Genomic DNA, 19,775 nt, shown 5'->3' with positions numbered 1-19,775 from the left:
GGGTGTGTGATGCTGCTTCTGCTGTAGTGTTGGCACTCCCACATTTCTGTGGAATGTATGATGTCACTTGGGTGCACTTGGCTGTGGTCCTTGAGCTTCAGAAACCTTGATGCAACTTTTAATGTAAATAATGGGACTTTGAATTGAAAATTCCTTCACCTTTCTGTCTAAATGGGAATAATTTTTTAGGGGGTTAATCTGAATTCTGTATTGTTCTGTTGGTCTCTCTATTGCTTTAGCTCTCTCTTCTCTTTGTCCTGCTCTGTGTGGTACTTAACAAAAGATGCTATGGTTTGAGTATGGAATTGTGGAAACCAGCTCTTAATCTTCCAGATCTCAGTTCTGCTGTTTGACTTATCTTACAGCTTTGTGAAATTATAGTTATTCTCTTCCTCTCTTCTGGGTTGAAACTAATATCTCTCTTCTCAAGAATTCATTAAGTTTATGTGGAAGTTGTAATAATAGTTATGAAAGTGCTCCATATTCTCATTGGTAAATGAAACTGTCAGACTCCAGACACGGGTGATCACTTATATTTATTACTTCCCTTTTTATATTTACCATTCATTTTCTGACCTTTAGCAAGTTTCTCTTCCATGTCTTCATCATTTTACTGTAAATAGCTAGGATTTTAATGTACTTCTTTTGACTGAAAAGTTCTTTTATGTGTATTTAGCTCATTTAATCCAGACTGGGAAGACAAATTAAGATTCTAATGGCAATTAGCTCCTTGTTGCAGTCATACAGGATCTTGAAATGACAAAGTACTATTGACATCTTTGTAATGTAATTGAATTTCCTTAGCTGTTGGTAGTTGCAGTTTAAAACACAGCATTGAATTTTTCAATCATGAAGCACTAAGACAAGTTATTTTTCTTTAGGAGTCCTGTTTTATGTGTAAGCACTTATTGCAGTGAATGCAGTTTAGAGCAGTGTGTCTAGTGTGTCTACAGAAAATGTGCTTTGGAATTACTTTCCACCTCTCTGGCTTTAATCAAGGAAAAGCTTCAGCTTACAGTATAATTCTTTGGGGAATATTTAAGAACTTGGAAGAGTAAAACCAGGGCCATATAATGAAAGCGCCTTCATGGTATTAGTTTTGGATTCTGTTGGATAGTTGTATCATAGACTTTCTTTCACTTCTCTGAAGTGTTTTTGATTCTCCATGTTTAGGGGCACTTAGTTGAAGACTGACTATTGTTCTAATTAAATTCTTAAATTAAGCAGCTTTTTTTTTTAAGCATAATCAAGGACGTATAAGTAGAAACAGAACAAAATAATGGGTTCTAGTTTTGCTTTTTTCATTGTTTTGATTAATCATGCTTAAAATAGTTTTGTTATCCGTCTATAGACTGTTTTTGTTTGTAGGTTAGCCTTGTTTAGAGATTCTAGTCCAATGTAGCTTTATTTTCAAATTTTTTGTTCATGTAGATATTACTGGAAGGTATCTTGAAGTTTGCTCTATGCAAAATGGTTTTGGTGTTTGGGGTTTTTTAGTTTGTGTTTTTTTGTTTTTTGGTTTTCTTGGTTTGGTTTTTTTTGTTTGTTTGTTTTTGTCTGTTTGTTTGTTTGTTTTTAACCCAAGAAGAACTAATAACTCTGTGAACAGTCTCAAGGCTTACCTGGAATTACCACAAATGGAGTTAAGGGAAGGCAAGTCGTGTTGTTTGAAGGAAATCTAAATATATAACTGATTAAATATATAGCTGATCAGGTCCATTGCCAGAAACTCATATGGCCCTGTCATTTAATAATGAACATAGTTCTGCTCTTCCAACACTTATGTTTTGACCCATGCAACTATTTGGGATATGAGTCATGTCACCTATTTTTTACTGATTTTGTTGTTGTTATAGCATTGTTCAAATGCCAGTGCTACATAGTTCAATTACTTACCAAACTGGGACTCCTTGGAGTTTTCTTATTTGTTAAGCTGAGTTGATGCAGTGCAAGGAAGGCAAATCAGCATTTTAGTTTTGGTTTTACATAAACTTTTTTTAGAATTTTTCTCAGCTTTTCAGGTGGAGACACAAAAAGGGTGGGAATGGCATGACATTTGGTATGGATTGAATCAGTATTTTTAATGAAACTGCAAGTATAATTCAGGTCTTCTATCTGGTGTAGTGTTTCTGGGGCTTCTTACATGGTATTGTTTTGTGCAATTTAGGAAAATGAGGGCATCATAATCTCCATATTGCAGAAGGGAGTGAAACATGGAATATAGACAAGGAAGGGAACTAGAAAGTCCCTGGAGCTGTATGATTGCACATATATATTCCAAATTATGTTTTAGGCATCTGGTTTGTTGTTGGAGATCTATCTGTGGGTCTCAGGACCAGATTTTATTATTTTGTCAATCAAGTGCCTGCAAAAGGGGCTGTATAGTCTGTAGTTCTTGGCAAGATGATCTTTGGCTGTTTTCAGTGTGCACTTTTTTGTTCTTTTGAGCTTCTGAAAAGCATAAGGTGTCTTGATAAGGCAGTTTGCTTCAAAATTAAACTGTGTAAAATACAAGGGAAACAGACTTGTAGAAAATCCTTAGAGGAAATAACTTGTGACTGCAGCCTTCGTTAGGATCACTGTCAGTGAAGATAAAGCATTTGGGCAGTAGTGCTGCATACACTGTTTTCATGCCTGTCTAATGATCTGATTGCTCTTGGAGAACCCACCCACATGTTCAATAGTGGGAAGAGTAAATTATTGCTAATATTTATTAAATGAAATTTAAATTACTAAAATTTATTAAATGCAAAACAGTTCTCTTGAAATTTTTTGTATGTTACTGGTGTTAAAGCCTGAGATGCTGAACTTAAATTTGGAATAACTGCAATGGTTTTGTTAGTGCTGGACATGTTGCTTAAGAACAGACATTTTGAAAACAGAAGTCACTGGCTTACAAGATAGGTAGGCCCCTGGCCAGAGCTGGGGGAGTTCAGTGTAATAATCTGTTTCCTCTTCTTTTCTGGAGACAAGTTTGCTTGTGGTTTTGCAGGACAGTGGCATGCCTCATTGTTCACCACAGTTTTGCTTTTGTGGTGTTTTGAGTACCTTTTTTTTCCACGCATGTTCTTTTAACGCAAAGTATACAGCTTGCCGTGGCCCATAAGCTGTGTGGATCATGGCTGTTTTACAGACAATATGTTCTGTAAGCCTTAAAACTTGACAAAGGGACTCGCAGACCAAAACTGACTGGCACGTGCTTTTTTTCTCTGGTCTCTTACAGGGAGTCTTATAAATGCATTCTCTGTCTGGAACCTGGATTGCAAAGTCACTGACAGCTTTTATATTTCACTTCATATTGCCTCTTTCTTCATCAGTCACATGAGATCTCTTCAGGCAGCAAAACTGTCTGAAATTATTTGGCATTTTTATCTTCTGGGTAGATCTCCCATCTGGATAGATCTCCCACTGTAAATAGCATTTACTGATTGCAGCATTTTTTTCCTTTTTAAACACTGATGGAGATGTTTACACTGATTCTGTGCACACGCATTAGAAAAGACTTTTAGTGTTGGGCTCAGCACACAACTGCAAAGTTCTTTGGAGTGGTAATAGATTAGTCTGAGAGCTGAAGGCCACATGGAATAATATTTTTCCCCCATAAAGAATGGATTAACATGAGGTAGTATTCCAATATTCGTCTTTGTGTGAAAGCCAGCTGTGCTCACAGCGTGGTGGTACCAGAATCTCCACAAAATTAGTAGCAACCGAGGTGGGGAGGGGGGACACATTAACAGATAGGAGCATCATCTCTGTAAGGTGCTGAAGTTTCAAACTGGAGTGGTGAGCTATTGCGTAATGCATAAAATATCTTGACATCCTTTCTATATGGCAATTTGAACGTGCTTCTTTTTTTTCCTCTTCTCTCCCTACCTTTTTGTCAGTGTTTTCAGGGGATCCTATAACACTGTGAAATATTACCAATTTGCAGCTTCACTTTGGTTTTTTAGAGGTTCAGCATCTGTAAAAGTGACAATTACAAATGAGCTTACATTACTCTAATGCTAGGAATTCTTCAGGCTTCTTCGAGGACAGCTGGTACTGACCAACTAAAGGGCTTGGGTTTGGGCTGTGTAATTCTCTTTCTGAAACTGTAAACAGCCCAGCATGTTGTCCTGAAATGGCCTGAAGGGAGAAAACTTTTAAGGAAAGAGAGCTGCCAATTACAGAAAAAATTCTTGTCTCCATTTTCAGAATTTTCTGTGGTGCCCTGGATAATTAAGGGCATCAGCTAATCTTGCAGTTGTTGGACACTTTTGGTCATCCTGATTAAACCAACCAACCAAATCACCCTTCCTCCCCCCAAAAACAATTAAACAGAACAAAACAAACCCAAAAAGATGACAGAACAATAAGAATCCCTCTTTAGGTGGTCAGCTGTTTATCAGTTGTGATAGTGTTCGTATTTGTGATAGACACTGTTACTGAATCAGTCTGCCACTTGCCTGAACAGGTTTAATCCAGTGAGCTGCAAGTTTTATTTATGCTCAACCCCAAGAAGTATTTTCAAACCCATTGCATTTAATTGAAACTTTGTTAGTCAGATGGCTAATGAGTAGCTATAAATATGGTTGGTACTTCAATGGTTTATCTGCTAATGGTATTTAATAACATGCTATCATTGTTGGACTTACATTTGAGCAAAATGTTTGAAGTTGGTGGGTATCTTTACTTGATTACAGAAAAAAATTGCTCCTTTAACACCCTCACAAAAAAACCCTATACAAACGAAAAACCCAAAGGAAAAAACCCAACAAAAACCCATAACAAAACAAACTGAAGCTGAACACATGTTCCAGTAGAAAGGTTACAGTCTTCCTGCTAAAATGAGTGAAGATAATGCCAGTGTCTACACTGCATCTGTTTCTTCATATGAAGGCTCTGAGTTTCTTTGCCTGCCTGAGGTGTTGCTGAATGTGTCACCAGCTAGTGGAGCAGTTACTGTGTTCAGGCTAATTCAGACAAAGGATAAAGCTTGATGCCCCAAGGGACCCAAGGTAACACGGGAATCTCAGCATCACTCAAGAAGGGTACATTCAGTGTTTTCTGAAGAGATCCCAGCTTTTAAAAATGTTCAGCAGGTTAGCAGGGTGTTGTGAAGACACTTGAGCCCTGGGTTTTCCTTGTTTATTTTTAAAATGGGTTAAAGACATGAGTCAGAAGAAGCTGAAAAAATGAGGGACAGTCCTGAGGGAAAAACATCAAGTTCAAACACTCAGGCTTACATATGAAATGTTTGTTATCGCCAAATTAGTTGAATAAATTAGGACACACATGCAGAGATTCAGATGAGCTGTTTTAAGGTATGTACTTGTTTTTATGTAGTGGAGATGACCTGGCCTTTTAATAAGGTGAATGCTAGAACTTGACTGAGTGCAGTTGTAGGAGTGATCTCCCCCTTTATTTTACAATATGTAAACTTGTACATGGCATAAATAAAGTAGTTTGTTAAACCTCTTGATTTCCTTGTTGCTATTGGACTTTAGGGAACATTAGTTTTTCTGATAGGACTGAAATGTTGCTAGGTTGTCAGAGCTTGTTTTTTCTCATGAGTGATTGGGTTATCCTGCTATGATATCAAGTTATTTAGGTTGTTTATCTTTTACAGCTATTGAAAGGCTATTCCAAACTTAATGTTTAAAGTCTTTTCAAACTTCCAGCTTATTCCAGCTGCAGATTGGTCTTCCATTGGTGTCCTGTTTGTATGTTTATTCTTGGGTTGTTGTAGTCTGTGTTCCTTGAATACACCCATTTTCAAGCTGCTGTTTTCTAATTTTATTAGACAAAACTAGATCTACGGTTTCCTCCTATAAAATAGACTTTTTGTTGCCTGTATCATTCTGAGCTGTCCTTCTCCTCCATGGTGCTTACCATCTGAATCCAGTAATTTCTGAACATGTGTGCCTGGGGCTGTTTGCAGAATCCGGATCAGGATTTATTAGCATTTAGTTAAAGAAGATTTTTTGTTTAGGGATTCCTGTATTATATTGTGCTTTTGGATGTATTGGTACAGTTGTCCTTCTAGGTTTTTTGATCTGGGCTTTTTTAATCTGTACAGTTATTTTTAAGAATTCTCTTGCAGCTTGATATCTTTAGTTTTTGTGTTGCTTTCCAGTAAGAATTTTATTTTGTAGAATAATTCCTACCTAATGTTTGGGTGACTTTCACAGATTCTTAAAAGAGGGCTTATTATACACGGTGGAGTTCAGCTTCTCTAAAATACAGGATCCCCATTCTGTTCACGTTAAACATCAGGGAATTTCCAGCTAGCTCAGCTTCCATTGTGGAGAATTTCTTTTCTAGGAAGAGGGATGCCTTTTCTTGTTAATCACTTCAGTACTCTTTATTTTATTTTTACAAATAAAAACTTGTCCGCCTTATTAGAACTCATTTTCCTGGCTTATCTCTTTAGATAGCTCCTCCCTATAAGCTGCAGCTGTCTTAAATCATCTGTTCAGGAGAGCTTTTCTAGCGAGAGTTGGGAGAGTGGGAGAAAAGAAAATTTTGCTAATGACCATTCTGACATTCTGCTGATGTCATTCAACCATTTGTCTCTTGTGTACATAAACCTTTTTCCCCCTTTATGTGTTTCTGTCTTTTTTAAATTGCTCCTTCCTTCTCTATTGAATATTTATGGTTTTGTTCAGTGTAACATGAACTGAGAAGGATTTATCTTTAGATCTTCACGTTACCAAAAGATGGCAGAGTAGTATGCACACTCTGCTGGGATCAAAAGGTAATAGCATTGCAGCAGAGTTTCTTGGTTTATCTGTCCTAAGAAACTTTTCTGGAGAGGTTTTGGTGGCAAACTCCAATGTATGACACCACTCAAAAGCTGTGTAACTTGGTTGCTATTAGAGTCAGTATATTATTTATTTATTATATTTATTTAGCTTTTTTCCCAGATAATGGGTATTAAAGCTTTTCTTTGCATCTCACATTGTTCCAAAATCACTGTTCTTTGCCACTGTGCATTACTTGGGTGAACTGCTGTTCTAAGAGCAGTTCAGATGATGATGTGCAGGCAATGGAATAATCTTGATAGAGCTGTCCCATACATCATTTTCATGTTTTGTAAGCTGCTGATGGAGTTGGAAGTAATTTGGGTTTGAGGTCTATCAATTGTCTGACCTTTGCAGTGATGATAATGACTGAAATTTGAGTAGTTGCTGGGAGATTCCTCTGTCATATTGTCAATTTGGTAATACTATTCCTCTAGCTTTCAGACACCGTTCCCAGATAGGACCTAAATCTTCAAGGTGTAAAGAGTGTATCTTCATAAATCTTTTTTTCTTTGTTATATACAGCAGGAGATGAAGGGAAGGAGTTTCAAGGCCAATTTTTAATTCTCCATATGTATGATGTGACTAGGGCAGGTGTACAAGGGAAGATCTGGATGCTTTCAAAGTAGTCTTTGGCTGCAGAAATGTCAGAGTGGGGCCTCGATAATGGAAGCAGGTAGCGAAGGCTGAGGAAAGAGGATAGATTTGTCTCTTAAGTCTAGTATTTTTGGGATTTAAAGCTCTTACTTCATCTGGGCAATCAAGGTTAAAGCTGCATTCCTTATCAGTCTCTTATCTTTTTAGGTTTCCATGAAGATAAACAACTGAAATGTGGATAGCCTGTTTGTAGCTTGGTGGTGGTTGTCATCTGGAACCTGCTGGTGTCTCCTCTCAGTAGCTGGTGTGGTGTTGGCAGCTGAGAGCCATGAAGGTTGTCCCAGAAAAGAACGCTGTCCGCATCCTGTGGGGTAGGGAACGGGGTACCCAAGCCTTGGGTGCTCAGCGGCTTCTGCAGGAGCTGGTGGAGGATAAAACTCGATGGATGAAATGGGAGGGCAAGGTAAGGTTGTGGGATCGAGCTGCACAGCTTGATCTTGGAGTGGGGGGAGGGAGGCAGGGATTTGAAATAAGTTGTCTTGTGATTGTGCCTTTGATGTGTTACACTTGATATGCACTCTGGCTCTGTTCAGTTCCTGCAGTGATGTGATACTAGATATGTTCCTGCAGCGGGTTCCCCTTGTTGTCTGTGTGGCTTACAGTTAAAGTATGATCATATGACTCTTGCAACACTTCCTGCTTTGTTGGCTTTTTCAGAAAGTTGAGTTACCAGACAGTCCACGCTCCACCTTCTTGCTGGCGTTTAGTCCAGACAGGTAATTAACTCCTAGTTCGTTCCCTGTTTCAGCAGTCTCCCTACACTTACAAAAGTGAAGGAGGCTTGTGTCCTTTGAGTTGTCCACTCCTGAACAGCCGAGTGAAACTTCTGGTTCCTGACACGCACGGATGGAATGTGTGCAGCTTCCTAATCTCACAGCTTCGAGCATAGTTGGTGTTTAATTTCTGAGGTACCCAGGTGATACAAAGTTCTAAGGAAAAAGGATCTGTGCAGACACCGTGGGATTTCATAAGAAACTAAAGGGAGTAAAGGATGTTTTAATACAACATGCCCAAATGATGTGACACATTCACTGGGATATCTAGGAATAAAGAACAGAGCAGAATGATGTGTGTATTGGAAGCAGAAATGGAGGTGGGATTTCTCATAGTATCACTTGATTTGACAGTGGTTGAGATGGTGTGAAGAATTGGGAATATTTATTTGCCCCAGACTCACTCAGTAGTTTCTTCTGAGCTGCATGTTCACTCTGACGTTCAAGGTCAAGTTTGTGCTTGCAGATTCAGATGAGCTCATGTTTGCATGGACCCTAAAATCTGGCTACAGGAAACTTTGTGACTATTGGTGAAACAGTAGCCTCTTACCCTTTGAGCTCTGTGTGGGAGAGCTGCTGGGTTAGGTGTCAACAGACCCTGTTGAGATGAAGCTAACCATGGTATGATTTTGCTGTATTCTTCTCATGCTAATGTTTGTCATACCTTTTGCATTCCCAGGACCCTAATGGCTTCCACACATGTGAACCACAACATCTACATCACAGAGGTGAAAACGGGCAAGTGTGTTCATTCCTTGGTTGGACATCGCCGCACTCCCTGGTGTGTCACCTTCCATCCCACCATCCCAGGCCTCATTGCTTCAGGATGCCTAGATGGGGAGGTTAGAATTTGGGATTTACACGTAAGTGTTTCCTGAAACACATGTTCCTTTGATATTTGGTGGGTGGTGACTTTTTTTTGGCTGAGTTTGTTTTCCAAATATAACCTAGTAAGAGAGCTGTTTGGAAGCTTTTCTGGGACCTGTCTCTAAAAGCACAGAACAGACCATAGCCATGCTCTTCTGTCTAGAGAGGAGGTGACAGATTCTTCTTTCAATCCTGCCAGATAGGTCATGCTTCTTAACAGTGTCCGTTTCATTGATTACAGTGGTACAGGTAATGCTGGAGAAGTTAGTGCAAGGTGCCTGTTTAGCCTTTGTGAAAGACATGCCATTTGTCATTCCACTGAGCATATCTGAACTGTTCATTAGAGAAGCTGCTACTGTACCTAGTGTGGTGGTTGGCACAGAGAAAAAACATGTGGGCTTATCTGGTTGCTTTAAAATGAAGCATTTTTACAGGTTGCTTGAGACTTACCTACAAAAATACATCTGTGGTCATTGTTTCGAGTAGGGCTACATTCTAAACATGGCACATGACCTTGTATAGGAACAGCTGTTGCCAACAAAGCATGTCACTTCCAATGCTCTAGGCAGCCTGGGAGACATGGCACATACATGGAAGCATAATGATCACAAACTTCATGATAAATTGCTTGTGGTTCTTGACTCCTCACTCTAGGGTGGAAGCGAAAGCTGGTTCACAGATAGCAACAATGCCATTGCATCGCTTGCTTTTCATCCTACGGCTCAGCTCTTGCTGATTGCTACTGCCAATGAGATACATTTCTGGGACTGGAGTCGTCGGGAGCCTTTTGCAGTGGTGAAAACGGCCAGTGAAATGGAGCGGGTCAGGTGAGCTGCTTCTGGGTGAAGAGAATACTTGTGTGTGAAAAATGGTCAGATTTGGGAAGTATGTGTGGGGTTCCTCTGGAATGCTACAGCCTCTGCACTCAGGCAGTGAAATGTTGCTTGCAACTCCTTGACTCAGCTGGTAGAAAACCAGTTCTGTGGACAGAAAGAAAACCAATTGAAAGTAATAGATCAGCTTGGCTGTTCATATTTTTAATAGGACATGTGTCCAGTAAATGCCCAGAATCTACTTCATGTTGATTTGTAAGCTTAGAAATTAATCTTGTTGGCCATAAGGATGAGAGAGCCCAGCAACTGCTGGAAGGGAGTGTTGAACTATTACTTTGGCACACTTGTAGAGGAAACTGCATTGCTGGAAACCTGATGCCTTCTTTTGAGCAATTTAAAATAAGACAATGGTGTGACATTCAAGGCAAGTTAATTTCTCCCTTTGTAGCAAATTCCATTTTGTAATATAAGTGTGTGTATTTGTTTAAATTTTCTGGCTATTTCAATTGATACAGCAGTAATTACTTCCAGCTTTTAACTTTGGTGTCGTGTTGCTGTGGACTATAAAATAGCTGCAATCTTCAGCTGGATAGGTACATTTTGTTGTTCTTAATGTGTAAACTTTTTGACGTCTTTCATAAAAAGATTATGATAACGTAGTAATGTTCTCATTGCAAATATATCATGGGGGGTTTTCTTCCCTGCTTTGTTCAGCTTCCTGTGTCAATGTGGAATGTGAACTGATGATCGATATTCTCACACTGCTTTTGTTTTAGGCTGGTACGGTTTGATCCCTTGGGACACTACTTGCTCACAGCGATTGTTAACCCTTCTAACCAGCAGGTAAGGGGAATGTCAGTACTTGTATTGACTGGCTAATTGTAAGATGCTCTATGTACTTTAGCCCTAGTCTGTTTCTAAGCAGCCCTGTGCTTTTCTGGAAACTTGACGTTTTCTTAGGCTGAGTTCTGTCTCACCGTGATTGCTCACATGAATGTTCTTGTGTTACGTGCATGGCTAGTAAAGTGTTTTCCAAAATGTGTTTGTTTTGCCCTCTCTGTCTGACCAGTGGTGAGACAGATGTCCCAATGGTCCTGCTCTTTCAGTTCTTTTGTGACATTCTTTAGGATTTGAAGCTATTTGAGGTATTAACAATTCTCCCCTTAGCTGCTGACCCTCAGATGCTGATACTTCGGTTTGTTTGACCACCGTATTTTGAAAGCTCAGTGGGCTGTAGGAAGAGGTTGTCTAGATCCATAAAATGAACTTGGAAATAGTCTCAATGGTTTCCTCTGAGTCATGGCCTTTAGGAAGGGGTTTATCACATCCTTTCATCTGTCTGGGCTGGTAGCTGACTTTCTACTGTTTATTTGGAGGTATAGGATTTTGCCTTGAGGTGACTGACCTTTGTTTCCTTCTGCAGAGCGATGAGGAAGTGGAAATCTCCGTGGACAGCACAGAGATGCCTCATTATCGTCAGCGTGCTATCCTTCCATCTCAGCCTGTGAGGCGCACACCCCTCCTCCACAACTTCCTGCATATGTTGTCCTCCCGCTCCTCTGGCATACAGGTGGGAGAGCAAAACAGTGTTCAAGACTCTGCTACCCCATCCCCTCCACCGCCTCCACCACCACCACCTCCGCCTCCAGCCAGTGAGAACACAAGGGCATCTGTCTATAACAGGCTCCGGGAGCGAGTCAGCTATCCCACAGCAGAGTGCTGCCAGCACCTGGGGATGTTGTGCCTTTGCAGCCGATGCTCTAGTGCAAGACTTCCTTCTTCTCTCTTCCCACATCAGGAAAACGCACCCTCCACGTCTTCTGGGGCCACTGGCACTTCCTTCTCCTCTGTGCAGACAGAGCCTTATCAACCCCCAGAGCAGGCATCCGTAGCGCAGGAGGAGCAGGGGATACTTAACAGGCCCTCTGCTTTCAGCACAGTTCAGAGCAGCACTGCTGGCAACACCCTGCGCAACCTTAGCCTGGGCCCCACGCGGCGGTCCCTCAGCGGGTCCTTGGCAGGCCACCAGTCCCGGTACCAACAGTCTGCAAGAGAGATGGCTTCAGGCTTGGGTGGGTCTGACTGGTCCAGGACAGTGCTGAACATGAGCTCTCGGTCCGAGCTGGAAGCCATGCCTCCCCCTAGGACCAGTGCCTCTTCCGTGAGCTTGCTGTCCGTGCTCAGACAGCAGGAGGGTGGTTCCCAGGCATCAGTCTATACCTCTGCAACAGAAGGGAGGGGCTTTCTGGCCCCGGGGGCTGAGGTGAACAGTGGTAGTAGTGCTGGCCCGAGCAATCCGGCCAGCATTCGTAATGAGCTCCAGTGTGATTTGAGGCGATTCTTCCTGGAATATGACCGGCTTCAGGAGTTAGATCAGGGGATTGGTGGGGAGCCCAGCCAGTCGCAACAGGCTCAAGAAATGCTCAACAACAACATTGAGCCTGATCGACCGGGTCCCTCCCATCAGCAGACTCCACAAAGCAGTGAAAACAATTCCAATTTGTCCCGGGGTCACCTGAACCGCTGTCGTGCTTGTCATAACCTGCTGACCTTTAACAATGACACGCTGCGCTGGGAAAGAAGCACGCCTAGCTACACACCAGGGCAGGTCCAAAGCACATTTGAGGGTGTGCCTCCAAATACCAGCCAGGTGCAGCCTGCAGAGAGAACCGAGGGCAGAGCTCCTGCCTCTAGCAGACTGCAGCTGGGCAGCTCTTCCACCCCGCAGGAGGAGAGGACCATGGGAGTGGTCTTTAACCAGGAGACGGGGCACTGGGAAAGAGTTTACAGCCAGTCGGCTTCAAGCAGACCTGGGAATGTATCACAGGAGGCCTTAAACCAGGAAATGCCTGAGGAAAGCTCAGAGGAGGACTCACTCAGGAGGTAAGATACATGCTTGCCCTTCCTCCTCTTTCTTTTCTTAAACCCTTCCCATCTGGTCTGAGGTTTTTCAATATTTTCAGAGTTAAAATTTTTCTCACATGGCCATGTGCTATTTGTGTAGATGAAAATAGAGGTGTTGATGTCTTTTATAGCTGCCATTGTCATGGTGCAGATGGGTTCTGCAGATTGTAAGGACAGAGACTGGACCGCTGAATGGTAGTACAGACAGGCAAAACGATGAGCTCTCACAGCAGATCTCTGGGGTGAACTGTGCTCATGGTGTTTCCTCCAGACCCTCCAGAAGAGTGGAAACACAGGATGCGTTAATGCTGTCCTTTGTTCCCCCGTCACATGTGTGCTGTGTGTGGAGAATCTGCCCAGGGTTGGCATGGAAAACTGAGCCATGAGTAAGTTGTTAAGCTGAAAGGGTTAATAGTAATTTTCTTAGAGTTGCCCAAAGGGGGAAAAAAGTCAAAGCTCTGTGTCAGTGGTTTGGGTGTATGCAGTTTGTTTGCCCTTTGTAAGAGAGCTAAGTTTTGAAACTGGCTCCTGTTGTCCTGAGCTGGTTCGGGACACACTGATCACTGAAAATTTTAGGCTTTGCTGTCTTCTTTTTTGAGAAGGTGATCCTTTTTTTTTGGAAGGATATTTTTTCTTTTGCTTGAATATGTTACAAGAAACAGGACAAGCTAAATTGAACTTGTATCGGGAAAGACCTGTCGTGTGAAAGTGTCTTCACTGGCTTGTGTGGATGATATGGCTACACTGGTACTTTGGATAGGGTTTCCCTACTGGGTTTCAGTTTCACATCTTTTCTGTCAAGTGGTTAATGCACTGACCAGAGGAGAGATCCAGTCTTGCTATTTCTCTGAAACAGATGCTTTGAGCTGTAGAAAAGCAAAATTTCCAAGTTGGATGCAGATGTAACTAAGTAAGTAGGCTTTGTACACAGTAGTGCCGGAGGAAAGGAAATTCTTTCCTCTGTCCTGCAGATAAGCTGATTATACTGAGGCTGAAACAGTGACTGCCTTTCTTGTTGCTGTAGTTGCATAGCAAATAAGTGGTGGTGGTAAAAATTATTCATCTGTTTCTAAATCCTCGCCCCAGTTTTTTTTTATAGCCTGCCATAATGAGAGTCTCAAGCTGATTACATGGTAGCTACTTCTTGGGCCTGAACTTAGCTGCTGTTAATTTAAGTCAGATATCCTCTTGTCCCCTATTAAAGGGGAGAAAAGTAAGAAGGAGCTGACAAAGTTAGCTTTAAAATGGCACTTGAGTAAGTCTTGCGTTATCTTTCTTTTGAATTAGTGGTACATACTTATGTCATCTCCACTGTGTCTCGTTTTCTGGGATGAGTCACTGTAGTGTCAGAAATAACGGGGCAAATAGCCTTCTTATTGATCAGGCAGTTGACACATATTTGGACAATGAGATGTAGTGAGATAGGTAGATACAATCTTTTCTGTGGTAACTGTATAATTTAAAAATGCCCTGAGACATATAATTCAATCCACCCCAACCTGCAAGTATCTAACAACTAGAGTCCTATGACTAAATCTCTGGGTCACTTTGCCTGTCATCCATGGTGCTTGCTGCTGCCTGCTCCAGTGCCTTGCAGTATTTGTGAAGAATTACTTGCCTACCTGGTCACCTGCGCAAACAGGTGCTTTTTTCTGAGACTTCTAATTTGGAGTGTGTAGTTCAATGCATGAGCTTAATTCCAGAGGAATTCCTGTTAAGATGAAACCTTTAGTGAAACCTTTCTGGCAGAGCTTGTTGAGAATCTGCTAGGGACTTTTCCCAGTCTCTGCTTCTGTTATCAGGCCTTTCTAAAGAACAGGCACGGCAAGGGTTTCTGCTTCCATTCTAACTGAAGTTATCTGTAGAGTTCTGAGGTAAGAAGCTGGAAGCAGTGGGCAGTCTGGTATTAAATGCTTGTGGCAATTTCCTTGAAGTAAAATTCATTTCCTTTCTTGTTAAACACATCGGGTGGGCTTGAGACTTTATGAAATCTTTTCCCTTAAAAGGAACCCTGTATGCATTGCTTTATCCCGCAGGTGTAATTTTCTGCCATTCTCAAATTAGCTGTTTATATTTTTCTTTGCAGAACATGGGAGATGAGATTAGCTCAATTGGGTTAAAGCATGGTGCTAATAACACCAAGTTTGTGGGTTCAATCCCCATACAGGCCATTTACTTAAGAGCTGGAGTTGATCATCCTTGTGGGTCCTTTCCAACTCAGAATATCCTGTGAATCTGTGAATGTATTAACAAGTCAGCAAGCACCCACTTAACTAAATTTTGCATAGAGTGAACATCCTCACACCAAGCCTTCATGTCTCCCAGACCTAGGATGTGCTTTCACAATGGGAAGTGCTGTTACCACTCCTGCACAGCAGAGTCCAAAATGTCTATTAACCTTTGTAACTGCAACTGCAGAAGCATGCAAAGATGGGGGCTAAGGGTCCTGAGATACAAGGTATGTAGTGGTGGAAGTGCTGAGGAGATAGAAGGGGGAGGATAAGCCTTCAAACCGGAGAGTACAAGTGGTAACTGCATACATACTTCCAATCAATGTAATTTTGTTACTATCAGCCTCTGGTTAATTCTTAGTATTAGAATCCAAGATGTGCTCCTAACCTGTTTTATAATTCTGTTCTTCTTTGTCTCTCCATTAGATGTCCTCATTGGGCAATTGAGCTCTGTATTCTAAGATCAGCTGAAAAACTGAAGATAAAAATTGTATCTGGAAACTGTGTATGTTCTCATTCCCTGTCGGTGGGCAGAATTCATTCCCTGACGTGGCCTTTCTGGTTGAGAAGTGGCTTTCTGGGAAAACATTGCTATTGAGGGTCAATTAAGTTAATAGGGTAGTTTAGTGAAGACATTTCTTTGAATTCTGTTGATACAACTGTGTCAGCTGGGTAGGGAGAGAATTCTGCTCTTTCTGATGGTACTGGGGTAATTATCTTGGGCTGATCACAAAGGCATTAATAAGCATGTAATGACACTATTCCTAGCTAACAGCTCTGGCACCTCTGTTAGGAGAAGCATGTCTCTGGGAGCCTCAGCAATACAAGCAGTCCTGTCACATTCAGCTTGGCCTGAAAACAGTGTGGTGTTGAGCTGTGTGCTTCTTGAAGTTGTGGTGGTGAGACATGAATTTGGGGAAAGTTTATGGTCTACATTAAGCAAAAGTTTGTGAGACTAAGCTTCAGCTTTTCTGAGACTCTCCAGGCTGATCTCATTAATTCAAATGTAGGAGGGTTTCGCCTGTGGATGTCTTTGCCTCACTTCTAACATCAAAGTGAAAAGAATCTCAGAAATCTCTGAAGTTGCCATGTGAAATGTACTGCATGAAATTGGTGTTAGAAACTATTGGAAAGATGTGAATGAAGGAAGGATAACTGACCAACAGGTGATAGCTAGTTTAATTTTTTTATATCTACATATTAATTTAAAAAGGGGTTGAGAAAGTATTGTATTAATACTTCATCTCAATGAGGGAAAAGATCCTCTAAGTACTTTAAGCCGCTGTTGCTGTGTGGGCCAATTCAGGTTGATAATGAAAAGTTGAATAGGGAAGGAAAGAGGATTCTTCTAGTCAGATGCTTATTTGAGAGGAGTTGGTGCCGCCTTCTTAAGACAGTGATACACAGAATCCTAGCAGTGATCTCTGCTGAAATATATATTGGTTCATCAGTTAATGCTAGGTACAGTACAGTGTGGACTAATAAAACTGATCCAGATCTTCTCTTCGGCTATTTTAGTATGACACAAGTGACATCTACAGAATTAGTGTGGGGTTTTTTTTAGAAAAAATAAGGAATATAATTAGGTTATAAATGTATTTTTGTTTCTGAGTTCTGGCATGGCACCCCAGGCCACAGTATTTCTGGAATGGATGCAAAGAGCAAGTAGTGACATGCGTGTCCCTGCTGACATATTTCAAACCTTATTCTGTGAAACGATTCCTACAGATGGGGAAAAGAAGGAAGAGGAAAATTTTCCTCTGTAGATTTAGCTGCTTACAATATATGAAGGGGACAATTTTGATATGGTTTACCTGATTATTTTGTCTAGAGATTTGAGTACATTGCTGCAAACATGTACTCTGTCTTATTGCCAGGCAGGTTTGCATAAAACTTGTGTTTCACAAGGCAATGCTTATTATCCCTATTCTTCCATCAAGAAACTTTGTCTAGCAATTATGTTAAACTTCTCTAACCACTCCTCTGCACTCATTCCATAGGTCAAATTCTGTAGGCTATATGGTATAAGTAACTCTGTGCCTGTATCTTATGAATGCATAATGTTTTCACTTTGCCTCACCTACTTAGTTTGACAGACAAGATACATTATTGAAGTTATCTGAAAATCTGAGAAGTCTTTTGAACCATCCTGAGTGACACTTTAGTCATTCATACAGGCAGAAAGGAGTGAGCATGTGAGACTGGAGAATTTTTGTCTGGGGACGCTTGTATAAACTGCTTTATTGTGTTTGTGAGTGTATAAAAGGCAGAGTCCACAGTGCAAATATTTGTTTGACCTACCGAAGTTGCATGGCTTACCAAAGGCTTTGGTGTGTTTTAGTCAGTTGGATGCACTGCGCACGAGTGACACGTGAAGAGCAGCTTCCCTGGAACCATGTAACAGAGTCCAAGGACAAATTTGTGTCTTTAGTTTTGTCAGGTCTCATTTGAGGACCCTGGTTCCTCCTGCCCTGTTCTTGCTATGTGATGTGAACCCAGTCTTTTTCTTGAGTGAAGATTGCGTTGCACTCAGCCAGGATGAGAAAGCTATGTATGGGATTGTAAATGTGATCCAGGTGTCAGTGCTGTACATTACAAGTGAGGTTGGCTCTGTTGCTTCCCTTCGAAAGGTTTAAATGCACTAACTGGGATTTCACCTGGTAGCTGAATGTGGATGTTTGTGCCCTGCTCTTGGGAGGCAAGTAGAGGCCAGACATCACACCAGGTGCAGCAGGGTGGAAGTGGTGATACCATTCTCACTTGCCTGGGTAGTAGAGTGACTCCAGCTCATCTCATTTCTCTTCAGTGTTTATGGCCTTTCTGGCAGCACATAGCTCTCCTTACAGCAGGCATGAAAAGAAACACTTGGTCTGTTACCCCTTGAATTTCTCAGACCTTATTTTATATTGCTTTGCTGCCACAAGGGGGTAATGTTGCTTCTGCTCCTTTCTGTCTCCTTTCAGAACCTGAAAGTTTCTGAGTTCTTGTATAAAGGGTAGTTTGAGGACCTTCCCAGCTCCTGAACAGCAGCTTATCTCTGTAGTTACCATACATTTGCAAGTTCTTCAGTGTTTGGAGAAAGGTGTGAATATGGGGTTTCAGATGGGAAGTGGCTCTGATACAGAATGCGAGCAAGGGCGGAGCTTACCCTTTTGGCTTTTTTAAGGGTTTGAAAGAGTTAGGTGTGGATCTGAGGTGAAACAGGTATTTTGTCTTTCTGACATGCAAATACTCATGAGTTAGTGCTGTAAAAGACCTTGGCAACTTTGTAGAATTCGTCTGGACTTCTTACTTACTGCCAGCCAAACCCGGAGCAAACCTTTCTTTGTAGGCTGCCTTGTCAAAGGCTTTGTTTTCATTTAAATGGTTGCTAATCCCCTCAGAATACTTTCTTAATATGGAGCTTGTTTTCTGGAGGATTGCTTGGCAGATGTTTGTTGGAGTCTGGGCAGTCACCTTTTCCACGAGACTCTGTTTATTTTCTTCAAGTATGCCTTGAGCTATTACCTAAATTTTGGGGCTTTTCCATGAGAAGGCAAGGAGTATGTTTGGGGCTTTTTGTGTTGGGTTTGGTTTTTTTTTTCTGGTGCCGATAGGTATGGCTTGCTCAAGGCCTTGAGGGGATGCCTCTTCTGCTTCTAAGTGCAAGACACAGTGCTGATTAGTGGCTGAACTGGGACCAGTCTATGGTTAAAATAGGTTGACAGGGTAGGAGCACCCCCATTCCTGCCCGACAGTGGTCAGTGCTATATATGAAATGGAAAAGAGCACAGTCACTTTTGCAGCTTTTGTTCCTGAGGTCATGCTGGAGCCTGAGCTTCTTATGTGCAGCTCTGGTTTTTGATATAAAGGACCAAGGCTGATCGGATCTCTGCATGTATTGACTTCTGGCAGTTTTCTTACTGTGCAAAACACTGAATGAAAGGGTGTATGTCACTCATATCCGTGCTTTGAAAACTAAACAACCAGGACACTTCCTTGTCCCCTGCCATGGAGAGAGAATTGCCTAGGAAGAGACAGTTCTCTGACTGACATTTACCATCAAAATCAGAGAGTAGTGCTACTCACTTAACTTTTTGGGGGAGAGGAACTAAAGCAGAAGGGAATTAACTTATATGAAGCTACAAAATGTGTTACGTGGTGACGCAGAATACATACCTAGTGTATTCTGCTTGTTGTACCATTCCTTATTTCTCAAAATCCTTGTAGTTACTATTTTTTCCCTAATTGCTTACAGCAGTTGTTGCTTGCTTATTCAAGTATTTAATATATATTGTGGCAGTGGTGTTGAGTTCACAGAGAAAGGGAGGCTTGAGCAGGAGGAGGGCACACCTGAGCTGTGGAGAAGAGGCAGCAATATCCGGTGTTGGCTGCTCAGACTGCACGTTAGTGGGAATGTGGTCTGTGCTAAATCTGAACAGACCTCCCAAGCATAATTTTCCTGACTCCTTTTGTTCAGACCCATTACTTGTGGAAACCTTGCTAGCCTTGTGTCCTGACATTTGTAGTTTGGGCTCAGTATTTTGTTTAAAGTTGTGGTGTAGACCTTACTAGTGCTGTGAAAGAAGGATTTTTCTGTGAAGCCTTGTAGCCTCCATGTGCAGTGTGATAGTTTTGGAAGAGTTTATGCTGTGCTGTTTTCAGGCTTGGTAGGAAATAATTCCAAAGATGCTTTGTTACAATTCTTGAAGATGGTGGTGATAGAAGTAATATCTCAGCAGTTAGTGA

The 19,775-nt window shown here is 41.5% G+C and overlaps 1 protein-coding gene across 2 annotated transcripts in view; it reads left to right on the top strand.

Annotated features, from left to right (window-relative positions):
- The window catches only part of AMBRA1 (autophagy and beclin 1 regulator 1), a 128,825-nt gene that overhangs the window by 3,178 nt on the left and 105,872 nt on the right, over positions 1–19,775 (top strand). For both annotated transcript variants that reach the window (XM_085062482.1, XM_085062483.1), the window contains exons 2-7: positions 7,587–7,842; positions 8,097–8,155; positions 8,892–9,075; positions 9,734–9,906; positions 10,689–10,755; positions 11,336–12,795. In XM_085062482.1, the coding sequence (XP_084918608.1) occupies positions 7,708–7,842; positions 8,097–8,155; positions 8,892–9,075; positions 9,734–9,906; positions 10,689–10,755; positions 11,336–12,795 (2,078 nt within the window). In that variant the 5' untranslated portion in view covers positions 7,587–7,707. The remainder of the gene's footprint in view (positions 1–7,586; positions 7,843–8,096; positions 8,156–8,891; positions 9,076–9,733; positions 9,907–10,688; positions 10,756–11,335; positions 12,796–19,775) is intronic.

Source organism: Lichenostomus cassidix, chromosome 5 (assembly GCF_008360975.1).
Source record: "Lichenostomus cassidix isolate B80296 chromosome 5, HeHo_3.0, whole genome shotgun sequence".
Classification (NCBI taxonomy): Eukaryota; Metazoa; Chordata; class Aves; order Passeriformes; family Meliphagidae; genus Lichenostomus; species Lichenostomus cassidix.
This window is presented reverse-complemented; position numbering and strand designations above follow the sequence as displayed.